Source organism: Ictalurus punctatus, chromosome 29 (assembly GCF_001660625.3).
Source record: "Ictalurus punctatus breed USDA103 chromosome 29, Coco_2.0, whole genome shotgun sequence".
NCBI classification, from domain to species: Eukaryota; Metazoa; Chordata; class Actinopteri; order Siluriformes; family Ictaluridae; genus Ictalurus; species Ictalurus punctatus.
Genome location: NC_030444.2, coordinates 6,125,830 through 6,147,240, shown reverse-complemented (window position 1 = coordinate 6,147,240; position 21,411 = coordinate 6,125,830). Strand labels below are relative to the sequence as shown.

Below are 21,411 nucleotides of genomic sequence, written 5' to 3'. Positions count from 1 at the left end.
CCTTGTCTGAGTCTTTAAAGCCTTTCTGTTAGAATGGGCCACATCACAGTGAGACTATGCAACATGCCATTTGTGCCCTCATCCCCTTTCAGAGTTGCTGTTTCAACAAAAAGCATTCCAATTCAATGTACAACCCTCCGCCATCTCTCTATAGAAGAGGTGCATGCAAACTGCACGAGGCCATCAACTCTCCTCACACACATTACAGTGCTCAGTTTCACAGGGAATGGAGAAGATCTGTAGTAATGAGGTAGACCATATTATTCATCACATTAAAGCCAGACTCAATTGGAATTCTAGCCACCCTGTTGCCACAAAATATGGCAAATATTATATTCAACCTTCCCCACAGCACAGAAGCAATCAATTTGAGGTCAGTTTATGCTTACTGTTTAGAACTGCCTGATGCCTCTTGGCTTTAACCAACTTATCAATATCAGGAGTGAGCAACTGAGCAATTGACACTTTGAGCAATTGACACTTTCATAATGTCATTTAAGTGAGTATGTGACAAGCAAGAGCACAGTTTGGATTTATTTATGATAATTACGGAGAAAGCCTGTTTGCATATATATGTTATATAGGTACTTCCAAACATGTACAGAATCACAGAGGCAAAGGCTGCTATTTTAGGAAATTGTGGAACAAGATGCTGATAGAATGTGTGCAAGTCAACATTGGCGAATTTGTCTTTTAACACAGAATTGCACTGTGAGTCAATCAACTCAGTTTGTAGATCAACTGGTACATCAGAGGGGCTACTATAGAGAGACGATGTAAATAGTTAGATTTTTGGCTCAAGTTCATTCAGTATTTGAAAACACTGCTGAAATTCATTTTCATATTTTTAGCTTGAATCGATCAATGTTGCAATCATTGATGGTGTCTTTCAGTGAGGGGAAATGTGCAAGATTGTTCTCTGAAAGCTGTCTCCTACAGGGAGTTTCTGTTGAAATGTGCGAGCATTGTCATAGTACTCTTAAATGTTTATCTCAACCTTGCAGTTTGGTGTTGAGAATGTTCAAATGTTCAGTGATAATTAACATTAAGGTAAGATCCTGAATCCATTCTGGGTCATCCAATTCAGTCAGCACTTATCTCTTATGTTTCATGAAGAGTCAAATTTTTTTCGGCAATTCATGAAAACACTTGCTCCCACAGCTTAACCTTTGCACATCCATGTGGTAGGGTAGTCCATGGCTAATATCCTGCGCAAAGCATGAAACTGACGGCGGTTCAGTCCTCTCAGGTTAATGAAATACACCTTTTTAGTCACCACACTCATGACACGGTCCATTTTTAGGGACTTGCTGCATAACACTTCCTGGTGAATAATACAATGAATTCCCCAAAACTCTTTACCTCCACATGATTTCACCTTCTCCTGTAGTTTGCACACAACCCCACCATTCTTCCGCACATCGACAGGGCTCCATCAGTTGTCACACAAACTGCATGAGACCAATTCACTCCTAGCTGGTCCAAGGACTCGGCCAGGCATGTGAAAATGTCATTAGCGGTGATAGTGTCTGTCATTGGAATGAGTCCCACAAATTCTTCTGTAATTTTCAAACATTCATCAACTCTCCTGATAAAAAGGCAAACTGAGCCACACTACTAACATCTGTGCCCTCGTTGATTGCAATAAAAAAACATGTGAAAGTTTTAACCCTCTCTTTCAATTGACAGTCCAAGTTTCGTGCCAAAGCAAATTTGGGGAGCAAATTAAACAAATTGTTTTTTTTTTTTTTATTTCCCGAAGAAATATTCTGTTGTCCATATTTCTTGGAATACAGATGTGGTCTTTAAGAATGCGCATTTTTTCATGTGATTTGTCACGTGCGATCAGGCGGTATCCTAATTTATATTCATTTCTTGTGCTTCACACAATAAGCACCAGGTGGCACATGGAACAACATACTGTAGCTGAACACGGTACAATAAAAACGGAAAGTCTGGTCGAATGGTTCACATAAAAATATTAAGTTTCTCATCGAAACTTATGATAAACCTAATGCGCCTGGTGGTTATTGTGTGAAGCACAACAAATGAATTTAAATTCTTAGAACCATGCCTGCAGGATTCCGTGTGATTGCACGTGACTAATTGCATGAAACAGCGTGAAAAAATGGGCATTCTTAAAGGCCACATCTGTATAGCACAATATAATCAATAAGTAAACATCACTGGACATCGTGGCAGCATAAGATCATCTAGGGTCAAATTAAATCATTATATCACACATGCCTAGGAGCAATGTGCTATTACTTCAAGCTGTTTTTGACCACTGTTCTGGTCAACAACTTCCCTTGCTACATATGACTCAGTGGCCAGAAATAGCTGAAACTTTATTACTTCTTTAGCCACTAAGAAGCCATGCAGACATCAAAGAGATAATATAAATAGAGCTAAGTTGTGTATTATACAAGAAAACAAACTTAAGTACTACTCATAATATCTTCTAGTATGCTCCATTAGAGTAGCAATTTTTTAAAATTTTCATATCCCACTCGAGGTAAAGACAGAAGGATTTAGGCCCAGAAAAAATAGGGCACAATAAGGGCCTTTGCTAGTGGTGGTGTGACAGAAATATTCCTGCCATTTTCATGATAACAGGTGCAAGCAGTAATCTGAGAGCCCAATTTTTTTTTTTTTTTTTTTTTTTTTTTTGCAGTTCTGACTTTGAATATGACTCGACCTAGTAAAGAGTGATACCACATATTATATAAATATAAATGAATAAATATAAATATCATGTTAATACAGCCTACTGTATGTTTCCTTAAATGTCTGTTTTAGTTTGTTAGCCACAACTGAGCTGTTTGTTAACACCTGTTACAATCTGAAAAATACAGTTTAGGTTCTGTGTCTGTGCTAGAAAGGGTCTTGTAGACAGTAGGCCATCCTGAAAAATGCAATTTCAAGCTAAAGTGTGTTTGAAAATACCACCATGCTGTCAGATTTACAATATTACACCCCATTGCTCCATTTTATACAAAAAATACAGTATATAAAGACTAGGGCTGCAACTAACAATTATTTTCATAATTAATTGGTTGGCTGATTATTTATTTATTTATTTATTTATTTATTTATTTATTTTTCCGATTAATCGGATGGGGTGGGGCAAACTTTCAGTATACTTTTTTGTTTATTTAAAATAAAATCCACAAACTGAGTGTTACAAATATAAACTTCAGACTAAAACAGAAAAGAACCCAATACACACACACACACACACACACAATATACATATATATATATATATATATATATATATATATATATATATATATATATATATTATACGATAAACCTAATGCCTAATAAACCTATATTATTAATTTAGGACTGTAAATTAATTCGGTGCTTTTTGTGCATCCATAAAAAAATAATGCATAGATACTTACACACAATATAAACTAAAATAAATGAATAAATAATAAAAAGCATATATATAAGCATTATATAAAAGCACCGAATAAATTTACAGTCCTAAATTAATAATAAAATCTCCCTTTCATTGCAGCTTGTGGTTTCTGTTACTCACTGCCTTTAGGAATATTATTTTGCTTGTGTTTACTTGTGATCATAGTGTTTTAATTAGACATTACAGATCTTACTGGCGCTTCACTCTGCATCACTGCGTCTACACTGCGCGTGAGGAGCAACGCGGGCTCATTACTAACACATCACTTCCGTTATAATAAACAACAGAATTTACACTACAAGCGTGCAAATACAGCATATAATGACAATTAACTTGAATTAAACTAAACTTTTAAGCAACTCGCACCAGTTTCCCCTGCCCCTTATACACAGTGGAGCATTTTGGATATAAAGATGTTTGTGCTCGTGCAGCACTGTTTGATCTCCGCAGTGTTTAAAATAAAATGCTCCCTGCCTTAGAGAATGTTCTTTCACAGTGATGTTTTCGCCTCCATCTGATGGTGACTGAGGTCATGTTGGGAATAAAAGGTAACGCTGACAGAAAGTAAACTGAAGAAAGTCATTGTCCGTGAATCATTAGGAATCCTAATGCTAGCGTGCGTATGACGTCATGCGCCGTCGCCTAGAAGCGGCTTATAGTTCCGTTAGTAAAAACCCGCTAGTGGTATATTTGAGATGATATTACCTCTCTAAAGTCCACACATTAGACGGTAGAGTGCACAGTGCATAGTGTACAGTACTTCATTTCGGACAAAACTTTAGTATTTACTCTCCGAAGGGTGTTTTCGGAAGAGGAGTAATGTAATGAGTAAATCTCCCCCGTGCCGCACACAGACCAACTAATTGATAATGAGATTCGTCGACAACGATTTTCATAATCGATTATTAACGATTTTATCGATTAGTTGTTGCAGCTTTAATAAAGACAAAAACAAGATAATAAAGTAATCAACTACAGTGTCTGTTACTTACAAAGCAACCATTTATCCTGTCTGATGAAATCCAAACTGGTTAATATCATACTTCAGGCTAGATAGAGATGTATTTTTCATTCTAGGCATTTGACCATATTTGGTCATCTAACCATAAATCACCTTTGGAATGGCGCACTAGTGGATTTTACCATGTGTGCCATAATTCAGACTCTTGACCCTGGCCATTCAAGCTGAGTTTTCATTATCAAAATATGAGCACTGCTTCTGAATGCTTAAGACCAAGCTCATACATTTATACTCAATTATTCTCTTACAACACACTAATTTAGAAGCGATCTCATGGTAAAGATCAGCTGACAGCTATGTCAAACACAATGTCAAAACCATATTACTCAACAACTTATGCAGTAATTTGCTCCTGTTTACTCACCCTTTTCCCCTCTTTTCCTGGGGCTCCCGGTGGACCAGGTAAACCAGCTTCTCCCTGACGTGGATTAAGAGAGGCATAGATATACGCATAATCATAAAATGAGCATACACAAATTCACATATGTAAATAATGAGCATCACATTAGGATATGTGCATTATATATATATATATATATATATATATATATATATATATATATATATATATATATATATATATATATAGTGCTGTGAAACTTGACGGATGAGCAGTTACTATGCTATTGGAAGAATTTTGGAAGGTCGGACACTTCTGGGAAGGTTCACTACTATGCTGTTTTTTGTTTTTTGCATTTGGAGATAATGGCTCTCACTGTGGTTCTTTGGAGTCCCAGAGCCTTTGAAATAGCTTTGATGTATTTCATCATTTGATGTAAATAGACTGATGTATTTCAATTACCTTCTTCCTCATCCTTTCTCGAATTTATTTCAATTTTGGTATAGTGTGTTACTGGGTAACACCTTTTAACCATCTTTGTGCTGTTGAAAAAGTTCTATTTAAGTGTTGATTTGATTGAACAGGGCTGACAGTAATCAGGCCTGGTTGCGTATAGTCCAGCTGATCCCCATTACGAAGGCAGTTTCACAGATTTGGGGAATTAGTAACTATGGGGGCAAATAAATTTTCACAAAGGCCCAGTTGGTATTGGATATCTTTTTTGCTTCAATAAATAACATTATGATTTAAAAAATGTATTTTGTGTTTACTCAACCTTTGTTGTGTCTTAGACTTTGTTTTAATTTCGGAGACAATGAGATATGCACAAAAACAGAAGAAATCAGGATGGGGCAAATACTTTTTCCCATCAATTGGGGGGGGGGGGGGGGGGGGGGGGCAAAGGAATATATAAAGCTCCATCATTATAGATGTTCAATAAATACTTCAGTTTTCCACTGATGCTTCAGAAAATGAATAATATGCTGTGTAATATTCCAAAGAAGACAGTGTGAAGATAACCTGAAGATAGTGGGAATGTTGCTCAAGAACCAGGTTATTTTTCTGTGTGTGCTAATTAAAGCTGCTGAGCAATAAAGTGCCCTATCCAAAAAAGAAGTTGTATATCATAAATTACTTGGTTGGAGCACTAACCAATTTACAGTCCATTACTTGTATGTGGTAATATGATACAGCTTACCTTTTCTCCAGCAACACCTGGGGGACCCTGTGAAGAGTTTCTGTAAATGTCATTTACTCTTTGGAGAACCTGGTGCAACATTTCTATTATATTATTACTATTGATATTTATTTTTAATTTACAGTGCCCCACTAATATTGGCACGGTCATGTAATGGATTTTAGAGATGGATGCAAGTGCAGTAAAAGCTTTATGAAGAGACAGGCAGACAAATCCAAATCGAAAGGCAAAACACGTGGTCATAAATAGGCAAAAGGTCAGGTAATCAGCAAACAGGGTATACTAGACCAAAACAAGACTCAGAAACATGTGGACAAAAACAGGAGAAAACACAGAAACTCTCAATACTTTGCATCAAACAAAGATACACAAGGCTAAAAATATTTGTATAAATTATTAATAAAGAGGGATAATACAAAACAGCTGAAACATTAGGAAAGAACCAATAACATCTCAGCGTGAGAGGAAATCCGTGACGGGCACCCTTGGCAAATATGAGCAAAAAAGACTATGAAAAATTGTCTTCATTGTTTAACCTTTCGATCTTTTGGTAAAAAAAATGTACAAAAATACTCTGCTCTCATGGATATGAAACAACTGCAAACAAAACAGGTTTATAAAAAAAATCTTTGTTAAATATAGGTGTGCAACAATTATTGGCACCCCTATGAATTCATATGAGAAAAATATAATTGAAGTATATTCCCATTGACATATAATATTTTTTTAGTACAACTGGGTGACTAGGAACAGGAAATTGCTCCACCATGACTTCCTGTTTCACAGGGGTATAAATATGAAGTAACACATAGGCCAAATTCCCTTAGTCATTCATAACTATGGGTAAGACCAAGGAATGCACAGTGATGTGTGGCAAAAGGTTGTTGAGCTTCACAAAATTGGAAGTGGCTATAAGAAAATAGCACAATCGCACCACTGGGGCAATAATTAAGAAGTCCAATCAACTGGAAATCAGGGTTTGTAGAGATTCTTTATAATGAAATTCCAGGACTTTCAAGGACCTTTAAAGCACCATTTTTTGTTTTATTTTCAAGGACTATACAAGAGGTGTCCATCCATCCATTTATTTTCTGTACCGCTTATCCAACACAGGGTCGCATGGAGCCTATCCCAGGGGATTCAGGGCACCCACCTCATGCCCTGAATCCCCTGGGATAGGCTCCCTGCGACCATGACACCCTGCATAGTGTAACACACACACACACACACACACACACACACACACACATTCAAACACTACAAACAATTTAGAGATGCCAATCAGCCTATAACGCATGTCTTTGGACTGGGGATGAAACCGGAGTCCCCGGAGGAAACCCCGAAGCACAGGGAGAACAGGCAAGCTCCACGCACACTGGGCGGTGGCAGGAATTGAACCGCCAACCCTGGACGTGTTAGGCAAACGTAATAACCACTAAGCCACCGTGCCCCTCACAAGAGATTTCATTCAAACATATTATTTATTTTTTCTTTTTAAATTCCAAAATAATAAATTAAACAACAACCAATCTTTATTTGCCAACTTTTCCAGCCATGCTGGACTAAATTTGCATTTCCCAGGCATTGCTTTGTCTTCACCGTAACATCAGAATATTCCAGGTGAGTGACAGGAGCACTGTTGCCAACAATTTTCAATAGAAAGTCACTAAATGTCAATAGATGATGTCATTAGATGAGGTCGGAGAGAGAGACACTAAAGGGGTCTGAGAAGTGGACAGGAGCCGTCTCTGTTGCAATGAGTGAGTGAATAGTGGGAGCAGGAGGAGGGGGAGGGGCTGTAGCAGGGTGTCATATTTTGAGTGAAAGAATGTACTCATAAACACTAAAATTTTTTGCAATAAACACCAGAGGTGGTTTTGGCACACACAGAGAGGTAGCCATATGGAAAAGTACCTTATGCCCATGGTTACATATGGTGGTGGCTCTTTAATGTTTTGGGGCTGTTTTCTGCCAGAGGACCTGGACATTTTGTTAGGACACATGGCATCCTGGACTCAAATATCAGCAGATATTAAATGAAAACCAGACTGCCTCTGCCAGAAAGCTTAAAATGGGCCATGACTGGATATTCCAGCAGGACAATGATACAAAACATACAACAAAATCAACACAAAAATGGTTTACTATCCACAAAATCAAGGTCCTGCCATGGCCATCCCAGTCTACTGACTTGAAACCCATAGAAAACCTGTGGGGTGAACTGAAGGAGCGAGTCCACCAGCGTGGACCTCAAAAGGATTGAAGGATTTGGAGAGATTCTGTATGGAGGACTGGTCTCAGATCCCTTGCCATGTATTCTCCATCCTCATCAGGCATTAGAAGAAGAGTCAGAGCTGTTATCTTGGCAAAGGGAGGTAGCATTTTAGTATTGAATAAAATGGTGCCAATAATTGTTGCACACCTATATTTAACAAAGATTTTTTTTTTGATAAACCTGTGTTTTGTTTGCAATTGTTTGATATCCATGACAGCAGAGTATTTTTGTGATTTCTTTTTTACCAAAAGATCAAAAGGTTAAACAATAAAGACAATTTTTCACAGACTTCTTTGCTCATTCTTACCAAGGGTGCCAATATAAGTGGAGGGCACTTTATATACTTGACTACAAATATGTATGTTTGTAGTTCCATATGTTCCACTTTTTAAATTAAATTACTAAAAATAATTTACATTTCCATGATATTCAAATTTTTTTTAGATGCACCTGTATTTCACTTATGTATTCATAGATAATATAAAATGCATTTACCTGGTCTCCTTTCTGACCTTCTTTAATATTCTATAATGAGGAGGAGATCAGATATGTGAGATAAGACAGATACATGAAATTGTCAAAAGGTCTGCAGAAAACATTTCTATGTGTACTACAGTGTACATGACTGAGGTTCAATACCACTTTATTGTAATACTAACTATTTATGTATTTATGTGGATTGTTCTATTTGTTAAACAGTAAATAACAGGTCAACCTCTGGAATACAGTCTATGGAAGTCCATAAATAACATAGACTTACCATTATATATCAAAAAATGTCAGTAAAAATTTTTATACAGCAAGTCAAAAAAATGTACAGTTCCCTCTGAAAGTATTGTAATAGCAAGGACAATTTGCATATACAATTTGCAATTTGTGTATACACTGAAGATATTTCGGTTTGAGATCAAAATACGAATATAAGACAAGGGATGTCACAATACAAAAAATCTAGTAGTCGGTACTGATACCACCAAAAGTACACGATACTCGATACCAAAGACGATGCCAGCCGTGGAGGCTACAAACTCTAAGGTGCACACGCACACGCGCATACACACTAGTTTAAATTCATTGATATGTTGGCAGGCCAAAAAGATTTATTAAAACCATTAACATTTGAATAATTATTTGTGACATTAGGTTATATTGTGCTGACAGGACACGGGCTGAATGGCGATGGCTGGTGGCCCATTAGAAGGTAGTTTATAACATTGCAAGGCGTTAGCATCGTTAACAAATTACATGGAGCATAACGTTAGCTGGTTTCACAGCCACAATGCCAGCTGCCTCAAACAAACATAATATAGGGCCGTCATTCAGGTGCTTCACCAAATTCGAGGTGTTTCCTCGCTTTGTTTGAAATGAACAATGGGATCGGCTTCAGAGCATCAATTATATGTTTGTTGTCATCAACATCAAATGTGAAGTATTTCCATATTTGACTCCTGCCACATTTCCTCTCAATGAGTCGGGGCAGAGCTAAACTTATGTAGTTTTTCCCGTGTGCTTGTAGGCATTCTTCTTCTTCTTTATCACTTGTGGACCGACTAAAACACTTACGCGTATTTGTTGCCCCCTTCAGTTCCAGAACCATGCAACCCCGGTACCGTCATTAGAATCGGTACCTATGGTACTGCATGCCAATCATGTCCAAACCGGAAACCGGAGGAAACCCCGCAGAACGGGGAGAACATGAAAACTCCGCACACACAGGGCCACGGTGGGAATCAAACCGCCGACCCTGGAGGTGTGAAGCAAACGTGCTAACCACTAAGCCTCCGTGCGAAATCGATCAGAGCAAATGCACAAGCATGGGGCATAACCAGTACAACAATTTGGAATGTCCTGAAAAAGAAAGAAACCACTGGTGTATTAACAACCAGACATGGAACGTGTCAGTCACAAAAAAAACACAGCAGCTGATGACAGAAACATTGTGAGAGCTGTGGAGAAAAAAATTTCAACACTCAGTGTCAGCATCTGGAGGGAAGTGGAGAGCTGCTGAAGGAACCTCAATCCCCCATTCAAAGAAGACTTTGAGAGCAGAAATATAGAGGCCATATCACAAAATGTAAACCACAGAAGTGGAATTCGCAAAAAATACAGACATATGCCACAACCGTTCTCGTACCAAGATTAACTTCTACCAAAGTGTTGGAAATACCAATGTGTGGAGAAAGGATCTGCTCATGATCCAAAACATACAAACTCATCAAGCACAGGTAGTGTCATGGCTTGGGCTTGCTTGGCTACTTCTGGCACAAGCTCACTAATCTTTTTTGATGATGTACCTCAAGATGGTAGCAGCAGAATGAATTCAGAAGTTTACAGAAATTCTGTCTGCCAATTTACAGAGAAATGCATCCAATCTAATTGTGAAGAGCTTCATCATACAGCAAGACACTGAACCGAAACTTACTCCCAACACAACAAAGGACTTCATCAGGGGGAAAAAGTGGAAGGTTTTAGACAGACCAAGTCAATCACCAGACCTTAACCCAATTGAGCATGCATTTCACCTCCCGAAGAGGAGACTGAAGGAAAGAACCCCCCAAAACAAACAACAACTGAAAAAAGCTGCTGTATACAGTGGGGGAAATAAGTATTGAATGCGTCACATTTTTTTCAGTAAATATATTTCCAAAGAGGTTATTCACATGAAACTTCCACCAGACTTCGGTATTAACTCAAGAAATTTTGAAATATAAAGAATTCACAACATAAAAATCCATAAATAAAGTTATGCGTAATAAAGTGGAATGACACAGGAAAAAAGTACTGAACATGCTAAGAAAAAGCAGTTCCATTTCAAATGGAACTTCAACGTTGCGCTTAGCATAACACTATGGGAGCGCCTCTCGCGCACAACCGGCATTTGAAGCTTGTGTAAAATCATGCCTATTTATAGGCCTGCTATGATCAGGTGACGTGGCAATTAAGCGCGATGCGTGATATAAATATGGCACCTGTGAACCACGCCATCAGCCTTATTGTCTTCAGCGAAAGACTGCATGTCGGTCGTTTGTGTAAAGAAACAAACAAAAAGAAAAAAAGGAATGGGCGAGAGAGAAAAATAAGAGTGTGAGAATTCAGGAATTCAGTGTGTTACGGCTTGCTCTCGTTTCATCACGGGGAATAGTGCACACTTTCTGGGTGAAATGTCTAGGGGGTGTAGCATGCGATGGCAGCCTCGAGAAGCTGCGCATGGTAATGCCTACATTAGGACGCGACTCGCGCTGTTCTTGGAAGTCGAAGCGAGTTGGGTTTCAGAGCCTCGCGGATCCTCCTTCCGCTATGGAAATCCAAAAGGGAAAAAAGAGAGAGAGAAAACACACACACAAAAATAATAATAAGAATTCCTCTCTGACTCCGAGGAGCCAGAAGGACATGCTAAAAACTGAGAGCAGCATATAAAGAGCTGCTTGAAGTGATTACTAAGGCTGGATGAGAATTTTTCTCCCCAGTGAAAGTAAATCCCACACACTGCAGAAAACTCCCTTTTCTTCCAGAAGTGCATGACAAAATATTTCTGGCTTCTGGGGGAAAACCATGCATAAGCCGTATTTATAACCCCATAATGTTGGATTATTCGGCCATTGTGGGGAATGAACGGCATGGCAATTTAGCTATGCTGAAGGTGGAGGAGGTGCTTGTGAGCTACCTATCTCCATCGACGGCAGGTAATTAGGGGGGCTGGCTTTGCCATCCAAGCAACCGTGTAAGGCCATCGTGGCATTGGTGGGCAAGGCCTATGCAGTAGTAGTCTTGCTTGTGGGTCACTGCAGACAATGACAGTGCTGCAGGCCTACCAAGTAGACCTGCTGAGTGAGCTCGACATATGGCGGCATTCAGCCAATTCCTTCCTGTTGTGTCGAGTTCACCAGCACTGTCTTCGGTAGAAAAGGGTTACCAGGTCCAGTTTAGAGCTCGACCCCCCCGGTTCAGAGGTGTGCTCACCACAGTAGTCAGCATAGACCAGAGTCTGACATTAGCACAGGAAGTAAGATCCCTCATGGACAAAGGGGCCATAGAACATGTACCCCGTTCCCTGAGGGAGGGAGGTTTTTACAGCCGTTATTTCCTGGTCCGCAAAAATAGAGGAGTATGCGGCTAATTTTAGATCTGCACCATCTGAACTGTACTCTTCAGACATACAGGTCCAAGATGCTGACACCCAAACTTATCATTCCACAGATTCAGTTTGAGGGCTGGTTTGTGACAATAGATCTAAAAGGTGCATATTTCCACATAGAAATATCGCTAGCTTTATCCCCTCGCACCTTCACAAAGTGCATGGATGTCACTCTGGCTCCATTGTGACTCCAGGGCATCTGTGTACCAAACTACCTGGACGACTGGTTAATTCTAGCACGATCCAGGTAAATGGCGGTTCAACATCGAGATGTTGTCCTCGCCCACATGAAGAGCTAAGGGCTCATGTTTAACCTCAGAAAAGTATGCTTTCCCCAGTGCAGTGGACAACTTTTCTAGGGGTTATAAGGATTCTGATACGATGAGGGCGTTTCTATCCCCAACATGTGTAGGGTCAATCCTATCAACACTGAGCAAGATAAAGCTGGATCTTGGGAGACTATTGGAGCTGATGGGCCTATTGCACAGGAGACCGCTCAGTGGTGGCTGAGAAGTTGGGGGTTTCATCCAAGGATGAAACCTCTGAGAGTAATGTGTCACGCAGCGATGCCTACGTGCTCTGAGAATTTGAGTGTCCCCAGTTTCTAGCCTTGGGTCAGACTCTATGGGTGTCTCCTTAGCGCAAGACGGTAATGACAGACACCTCCCTCACAGGCTGGAGCATGGTTTTAGACAGCTGTCCAGCTCACGGTCTCTGGAGCAGCCCTCATCTGGAGCGGCATATAAATTGCCTAGAAATGTGGGCCATATTTCTAGCACTGAAATTCCTTCTTCCTCAATTGAAAGGTCACCATGTGTTTACAGACAACACAACGGTGGTCTCATATATTGACCACCAGGATTATGTCCACGCCCCCTGTTCAGGCACGCACAACTAATTCTTCTCTGGGCAGAAGGAATGTTTGTCAGTGAGTGCAATGTACATTCTGGGAATATAAGGGCAGAAATCCTGTTGCGGTAGAGGCTGAGGCCCAGGAATTGGTAGCAATTCCTGGACTGTAGCAATAGCTACAGTCCTGGAGTTCTTACAAGAACGTTTCTCAGCGGGGTGGGCTCCTTCTTCAATCAGGGTTTACGTGGCCACCATTCCAGCCAGCCACACCCCTGTTGATGGAGCCTCTGTGGGGCAACATCCTCTAACTTTGAGGATTATGCTTGGTGTCAGGCAGCTGAGGCCCATCTGCAGGCCGTGCATACCTTCTTGGGACCTTTCTGTGGTCATGGAAGGTCTGTCAGTGGCCCAATTTGAGCCCTTACAGTCAGCCTCTGTGAAGCTTCTGACTCTAAAGGTAGCTCTTCTGCTGGCCCTGACATCTCTCAGGGAACAGGGTTACATGCGTAACCCAGACATTCTTCAAGGCAAGGTAAGGCAAGGAATCAGCTGATAACTGTAAGTAATTATACCTCCTATCTGTGTAAATTAATATCAGCTGGGTTAGTAAATTGATGGTCTATAAAAAGGCTTTTCATTACCAAGGTGAGATTTCCCATCTCATGATGGGAAAAGCAAAGAGCGCTCCCAAGACCTTTGCAACCTTCCTGTTGCAAAACATATTGATGGAATCAGATAGAGACGTATATCAAAACTTCTGAATCATCCAGTAAGCACCATTGGGGCCATTATCCACAAGTGGAAGCAACATCACTCTGTCATCAACCGGCCACGCACAGGAGCTCCTAGTTTAGTGACCAGGGAGTCAGAACAATAGTCAGAAGAGTAGCCCAAGAGCCAAGGGCTAAAGAGTAGCCAAGCCAAGCCAAGCTCCAGAAACACTTGAAGGCAGCAGGTACCATCATCACAGAAAAAACAATAGGCAATGAGCTCCACTGCTCATGCTCACCTTGCAAGTCTCCATTAATAAAGATAAGGCATGTCGAAGCTTGTTTAAAGTTTGCTGCAACTCATTTGGACAAGCCTAATATTATGTAGGTCCCCATCGTGCTGCCAAAAAACCTCTGGTATGGGCTCCACAAGATCTTTGAAGGTGTGCTGTGGTATCGGGCACCAAGGTGTTAACACACTTCTACTGTTGTGGCTCCTCCCATTGTGGCTCACCCCCAGAATGAATCAGGTAGATTAGGAGTAATCTGCTCAATTCATTCTGATACTGCTTGGAGCTTTCTGCATGTATGACTTTCTGCTGCTGCAGATGGTCCTACATTGATACCCTGCAAATTGCACTTCCCAAAAACACATATGCTCAGGTCTCACACTTGCTATGATGAATATCTGTATTCTAACGAGTTACACCAGTACTCAACCCTATCAGCTTCACTTTTATTAAGACTCCACTACCTCAGTTACAATGCTTTGGTTCATATCTATTGCTGTCTGAGCTAAACTGGCTTTTTATTAGCTCCAGTTTTAAAGGACATGTGAGCTGTATGTGGCCAAGCTCACAAAATTAAAAGCACCACATGTCCCCAATACTCACCTACTGTACAGAATGTACAATTTTTCTCATGTGTGCACTGGAACAATACTTTTAAAATGGATTCGTATAAAAACATAAAACACCTTTTTGAGCTTGCCAATTTACCAAATGGAAAGGTTTTACACTAAATATCTCCATTAGAAATATCATAGTGGAATGTTTGCTACCATTACTTGACTTGCTGGGTAAAAGGATTATAAAATACAAATAGTCCTGCCAAAACTATGTTGTGGATAAAAAATGTCATAAAATAAACATAAGGAAGACCTAGCATCCAGCAAAAGGGAGAAGAAGAAAAAACGGGCACCTAGACACATAGAAGCGGGATTAGGCGGACATTGACGGATTGGAATTACACTTTAAAGATCTTTAAGAGCAGTAGTAGTCAAAAAAGCCAAAAAGAGGTATACGAGCTGAGCTGAGGAGTGCTAATACACACACACACACGCTCGTACAGTCAAGGGCGGGCAAGTAGACACAACATACACACACACTCTCTCTTTCTCATACACACACATGAATAACTTTAATAATATCTTATAGTAATAGAGAAACTCTATAAAAAAAACAGAATAGTAGGATATGCAGGACAGTAGAACTGTAATGATATTAAGAAGTTGGAAGTACAGTAAACCGCTTTTCAAGTAGTATAAATATATATAAAATAAGAAATATAGTGCAAATATGAAAATAAATTATAAACTAGAAATACAGGAAAATGTAAACCTACTCATGACTCAAATGGTGAGGGTTCTTGGCTCGCAAGGAAGGCCTTAATTTTAAGAGAAAACCATGAGGAGCCATTTATAAGGGTAGCTGAGTCAAGCTGACCCCGCGAGATAAGAGTGAGACCAAGGTCTCTCTAAATTGTTTTGTCTTTCTCCACTTCCGAACCTAATGTATAAATACTGGAGCGTGAGCTCCAGGTGTCGGATCACTTCTGAGAATTCTCATCGGTGTGGATCTCGTGTGGTGGAATGGAACAATAAAGCTGGACCCTTGCTTCTTCTCACTCACGGCTGGTGTATTTTTTCTATCTCAGAGGTAGATGTGAGTATTGGCTTCTAAGTTGAATTTTAAATGTTTTTGGGTAATAGGCTAAATTTGAGCCAACAACTACCTGGCTGACAAAAGGTTTCCTCCTTTACAAATACCACCTCAGGCTTTTTCATCCAATTTATTCTCTGATGTTAACACATGCTCCATTGATGGACCGATACCAGGAGCACATTGAAGGAGAGACAGCATGAAGAGATGGTAAATGGCGCACTTATATAGCGCTTTTATCCAAAGCGCTTTACACTGTGTCTCATTCACCCATTCACACACACACTCACACACCAATGGTAGCAGAGCTGCCAATCAAGGCGTTAACTTGCCATTGGGTTCAGTGTCTTGCCCAAGGACACTTCGAGTGTGGATTCATGCTGGCCGGGAATCCAACTGCCAACCCTACGATTAGTGGACAACCCGTTCTACCAACAGAGCCACAGCCGCCCAATATGTGCACGTGTTGTTTCCAGGTTAATGTAATTTGTGTCCTGTTAATGTTAATTTCAGCTACGTTACTTTATTTAGAACAAAGCAGGATTTCCTACTAAGTTTTGGCTTCTGTCTCTTCCTAATAACCAGGAGTTTTTCTGATACCCCTTTTAGCAGAACAGCTGCTTGGTGACGATGTGCTCTGAAGAGCACATTTTTCTTTGGGAAGACTATGACAATAGTCATGAACAAGATAAGTCAGAGTACAAATAACAAAAGTCCAACATAATAAGAAAAATGCCCTCATACTATAGCTCAATCATTATGAACAGTACTTTATTGACAAGAGTTTACATGTTTTATGAAATGGTGAAAGAAATACTTACAGAAAGTCCTGGTGGACCTGCATCTCCCTGTAAGAGAGAAATGTTTCAAGTTACATGAACACAGGGAAAATATTAATTCCTTAAACAGATGCTTTAAAAGTGACGGTACCATGGAATAATGTCAAAAACATCTTAGCCTCTGAGTTTAGAAAAATATCCTAAATTAAATATTGTTTTTTAAGTTTTACTCTTTTTTTAACCTTTCCCTCAATTACTTAACCTACATTTCAGATCTTTCTGCCCCTGCAATTATCACATGGGCCAAGCTTCACATTATGACATGAAAAGTTAGCATATGTTTCTGCCACCTTGACATCTTCCTCTACCTGAAGAAATGTGTTTTTTGTGAAAAGTAAAGGTGAAGGAACAGACTATGACCTATAATTAATATAACAGTAATTAGATATAATATATTATTATAATACGTTCCATATTAAACTTTTCTGCAGGTTGAATGCCAGTGATTCTGTTAAGAATTAGAGCAGCTCTGCTTCTGTCCTGTAATGATATGTGAGAAGTCAACAGAACCCAGACACACACACACACACACACACACACACATACACACACAGAGACACCGTAAAAGCATTGTAAAGTTAATAAAAAATGTCAAGCCCTGAAGGGGACATTCTTGTGTTGCTGTCTTAAAGTATAGTTTGTTAAAAATCTTATACAAAAAAGCTTGTGACAGAAATGGATTATAAACTCTTTGTAAACCTCAGTTCAGACATGATCACTCAGTTAGTTCTTCAGACTGGTGTCTTCTATAATTTCTCCTATGATAAATTTCACATACTGAGCAGCAAGTACAAATGAACAAGAGTTTTTCCCCTGTGTTTCAAGTTTGCTTCATACAGGGCAATATGCTCACATTACTGTATAATGGATTTATTTATGGAAAATTACAGTCATGAAGTTCTGTGAATATAAAGTGTGATGTGTAATAACTGTAATACATTATAATGGCCAGTTTAATCCTGCAAGATCAGGATATTTCTTCTAATGGACTCCCAATAAAGACACAACTATTTTTTTTTAAAATATTAACTAAAGCATCATCATTCTTTGATTGATAGCACTGATAGCACACTAGATAAATTTATGTACTTTGATACAAACGCCACTCATACAGCTACAGTGGTGCTTGAAAGCTTGTGAATCCTTCAGAAGTCCTAAAAGTAGACAAATAGATCCCAAATAAACAAATGAGACAAAAATATTATATTTGATCATTTATTTATTAAGAAAAATGATCCAATATTACATGTCTGTGACTGGGAAAATTATGTAAACCTCTAGGATTAGCAGTTAATTTGAAGGTGAAATTAGAGTCAGGTGTTTTCAATCAATGGGATGACAATCAGGTGTGAGTAAGCACCCTGTTTTATTTAAAGAACACAACACACGTTTCGGAAAGTGTATAAAAAAAAGGCACAAAGTAAGTCGAGTAACAAAATTAGGAATGCGTGGGAAACGGAGTTAGGAGTACAGATAAGTGAGGAGTGTTGGGAACGTGCTATAGGGAGGGTACAGTCTACCACTTCTTGTGCTCGTCTTGGACTATTCTTAGGGTAGATTTAAAGCCTTGCCCACTACTGTTGCATTGGAAGTCTGCTAAATACCCATCTATCTCCCAGTGGCTAAAGGACGTGATGTTTTTTCTAAAAATACGATGAAGGGTTGTACGGACAAGTTTTTTTTATAAATGGCATCCCTTTATCGTATACTTTATGGAGTTACAGACACTTCCCACTTAAATTTTTGTGCCTGTTGTTGGGTCTTACAATATCTATATAACCAGCGATAGTTATTGGGTAGCCATGATGAGCCGGGGGGCAGGGAGCGGGTTTACTTTTAATTTTGTTTTCCTTTGTTAGTCTAAAAAGAAAAAAAAACTGTGAATGTTTACTGCTGTGTGTTGCTCAATTTGTTTTTTTTGTTTGTTTGTTTGTTTGTTTGTTTCTTCTCAATGGAATATTTGGGAAAGGGAGGGGAGGAGAGAAGAAAAAAGGTGATGTTCAGCAGATATGTTTGGTAGACGTGTCCAGCAGAAATGTCCAGCAGAAATGTTCAGCAGAAATGTTCAGCAGAAATGTTCAGCAGAAATGTTTATCAGAAATGTTTAGTTCAGCAGAAATGTCCAGCAGAAATGTCCAGCAGAAATGTCCAGCAGAAATGTTCAGCAGAAATGTTCAGCAGAAATGTTCAGTTCAGCAGAAATGTTCAGCAGAAATATTCAGCCGAAATGTTTAGTTCAGCAGAAATGTTCAGCAGAAATGTACAGCAGAAATGTTCAATAATAAAAAAAAAAGACACAGACAAAGGAGATTCCTGAGGACCTCAGAAAAAAAGTTGCAGATGCTCATTGTAGAAGGCTATTGGACAAATGTTTTGTGGAAGGAAGAGACCAAAATAGATATTTGGTTTAAATGAGAAGTGTTATACTTGGAGAAAGGAAAGCACTGAAACATGGTGGTGGCAATATGATGGTTTGGGTCACATCTGGGCCAGGACAGCTTGCCATCATTGATGGAACAATGAATTCTGAATTATACTAGAAAATTCTAAAGGAAAATGTCAGGGGGGTATTCCATAAAGTAGTGTTAACTTACCATCACAGACAGATACAGATAGATAGATAGATAGATAGATAGATAGATAGATAGATAGATAGATAGATAGATAGATCATTTATTTCACCTGAAAGAGGAACTTTGTTTCCACTATGGTTGCATAGAAATAAAACAACAAACACGACAACACCATACATATTAACCATCAAAAACAATCACAGATATAGAGGGGAGAAGGGGACAAGAGAAAACATCATGATCATACAGCAAATGCCAGAGCATGAGATGGCATCACAATGGCTGATTTTCTATATTTAACGCTCATATAGCTATAGGAATGAAGCTCCTACCATATCTGGCCTTTTTGCACATGGGAAGTCTATACCTGCGGCCAGAAGGAAGGGGGTTGAAATATTGATAAAGTGGGTGGTCTGGATCATTTAAAATTTGATGTGCCTTCCGGAGCGTATATGAAAGAACATAGTCTGATAAATTAGGGGTGGGAATACCAATAATTTTTCCTCACTAAATTAGCTATGTTTAAGAGTTTGTTCTTATTGGTAACTGTTAGCATATGGAAGAAACAAATGGCACCATACATAAGCACCGGCTCAATAATACTTCGATACAGAAGAAGACTAGGCTGGACATACAGATGCTTAAGTTTACGAATAACTGTCAGTCTCTGTTGACAGCACGATCTAATAAATATCTAGAGTGTGCTGATTGAAGTTGAGATGTTTATCCAATTTAATGGCCAGATATCTGAAATGCTCCACTCATTCAACCATCTTTCCATTAATGATAATACTGAAAAGATGGGTCAGTGTTTTGGAAGAGCTAAACACCAGTTCCTTAGTCTTTGCGATATTAAGGTGGAAAAAGTTATCATCACACTATGTACTAAAATGTGCTATGGAGAGGTGATAGTCCAAAAAATAATCATTGTCCTTATTAAGCAATGCAAGAATGGCAGTATCATCTGCATATTTAAAGTACTGAGTGGTGGTGACTGGACTCTGACAGTCATTTGTATAGCAAATATAAAGAAGTGGACTAAGTACACACCCCTGAGGGGCGCCAGTGTTGAAACCAATAATGGGGGATAATGCATTGTCCACCTTTACCACTTGTGGTCTATTAGAAAGGAAATGATATATCCAGTGTACTAGGCAGAGCTAAAGTCAATGAAAAGAAGTCTGGCATAATTTACAGGAATATAAAGGTGTTGCAGTAGACAGTGCAAGAGACAAGCTACTGTATCCTCTGTACCTCTCTTCTGCTTATATGCAAATTGTAGGCAATTCAAAAAGGGTGAAACATATGGAAGCATAATTTTTTTCTGTTTTGAACCATTTTCTCAAAGCATTTCATTATGATCGAAGTTAATGATACTGGCGTGTAGTGATTTAACTCTGTTGGATGAGGTTTTTTTGGGAACAGGAATAACAACTGAAGTACACAGTGATCAAAGGAAAAGTGAATGAAGAATGGGGATTAATTCCGGAGAGCAGTTTTTCAAGACCCGCCCTGGAATTCCATCTGGCCCAGGAGCCTTATTCAGTTTGCACCTTATAAGCTGGAAATAGACATCCTGCTTTGTTAGAAGGGACTCATAAGTCCAGCTCTTGAGAAGGCAAAGAATCCAAAAGGCTATCACACTCAAAACGGGCATAGAAATAATTAAGATTATCAGCAAAGGTGGTGGGATCTGGTACAGAGACAGTCTGTTTAACAGCTTGTCCAGTAAGAGACCTGACTCGCTGAAAAGCCTGTTTGGTGTTCATATTTGCAAAGTCCTGCTCCAATTTGTTTTTATACTTATTTTTAGCCTTAAAGATTTCAGTTTTGATGTCCTGATGTATAATTTTGAGACCAGCAAAGTCCTTCTGCTTAAAGGCAAGTTTTCTCTTGTGGAAAAAATATTTTATCGATGAGTTGATCCATGCTTTTGAATGTTCTGATATGTCTTTACTGGTATCAAGGAATCCATACAGAATTTAATGTAATCAGTAATAACTGAAGTCTGTTCATCAAGCTCTCCCTCAAAGACTTCCCAGTCTGTACACGCAAAGCAGCCTTCAAGGCATGCAATAAATTCGCACATTTAAAATCT

The 21,411-nt window shown here is 39.2% G+C and overlaps 1 protein-coding gene across 9 annotated transcripts in view; it reads right to left on the bottom strand.

The window, feature by feature from the left end:
* Positions 1-21,411, bottom strand: part of LOC108260767 (collagen alpha-1(XIX) chain) — a 250,068-nt gene that overhangs the window by 161,783 nt on the left and 66,874 nt on the right. For all 9 annotated transcript variants that reach the window (XR_008393821.1, XM_053677725.1, XM_047152377.2 and 6 more), the window contains 4 exons: positions 16,723-16,749; positions 8,760-8,789; positions 5,990-6,016; positions 4,816-4,869 (listed from right to left, as the gene is read on the bottom strand). Coding sequence is in view for 8 of the 9 variants with exons in the window: in XM_053677725.1 (XP_053533700.1) it covers positions 4,816-4,869; positions 5,990-6,016; positions 8,760-8,789; positions 16,723-16,749 (138 nt within the window). In the remaining variant the exon portion in view is untranslated. The remainder of the gene's footprint in view (positions 1-4,815; positions 4,870-5,989; positions 6,017-8,759; positions 8,790-16,722; positions 16,750-21,411) is intronic.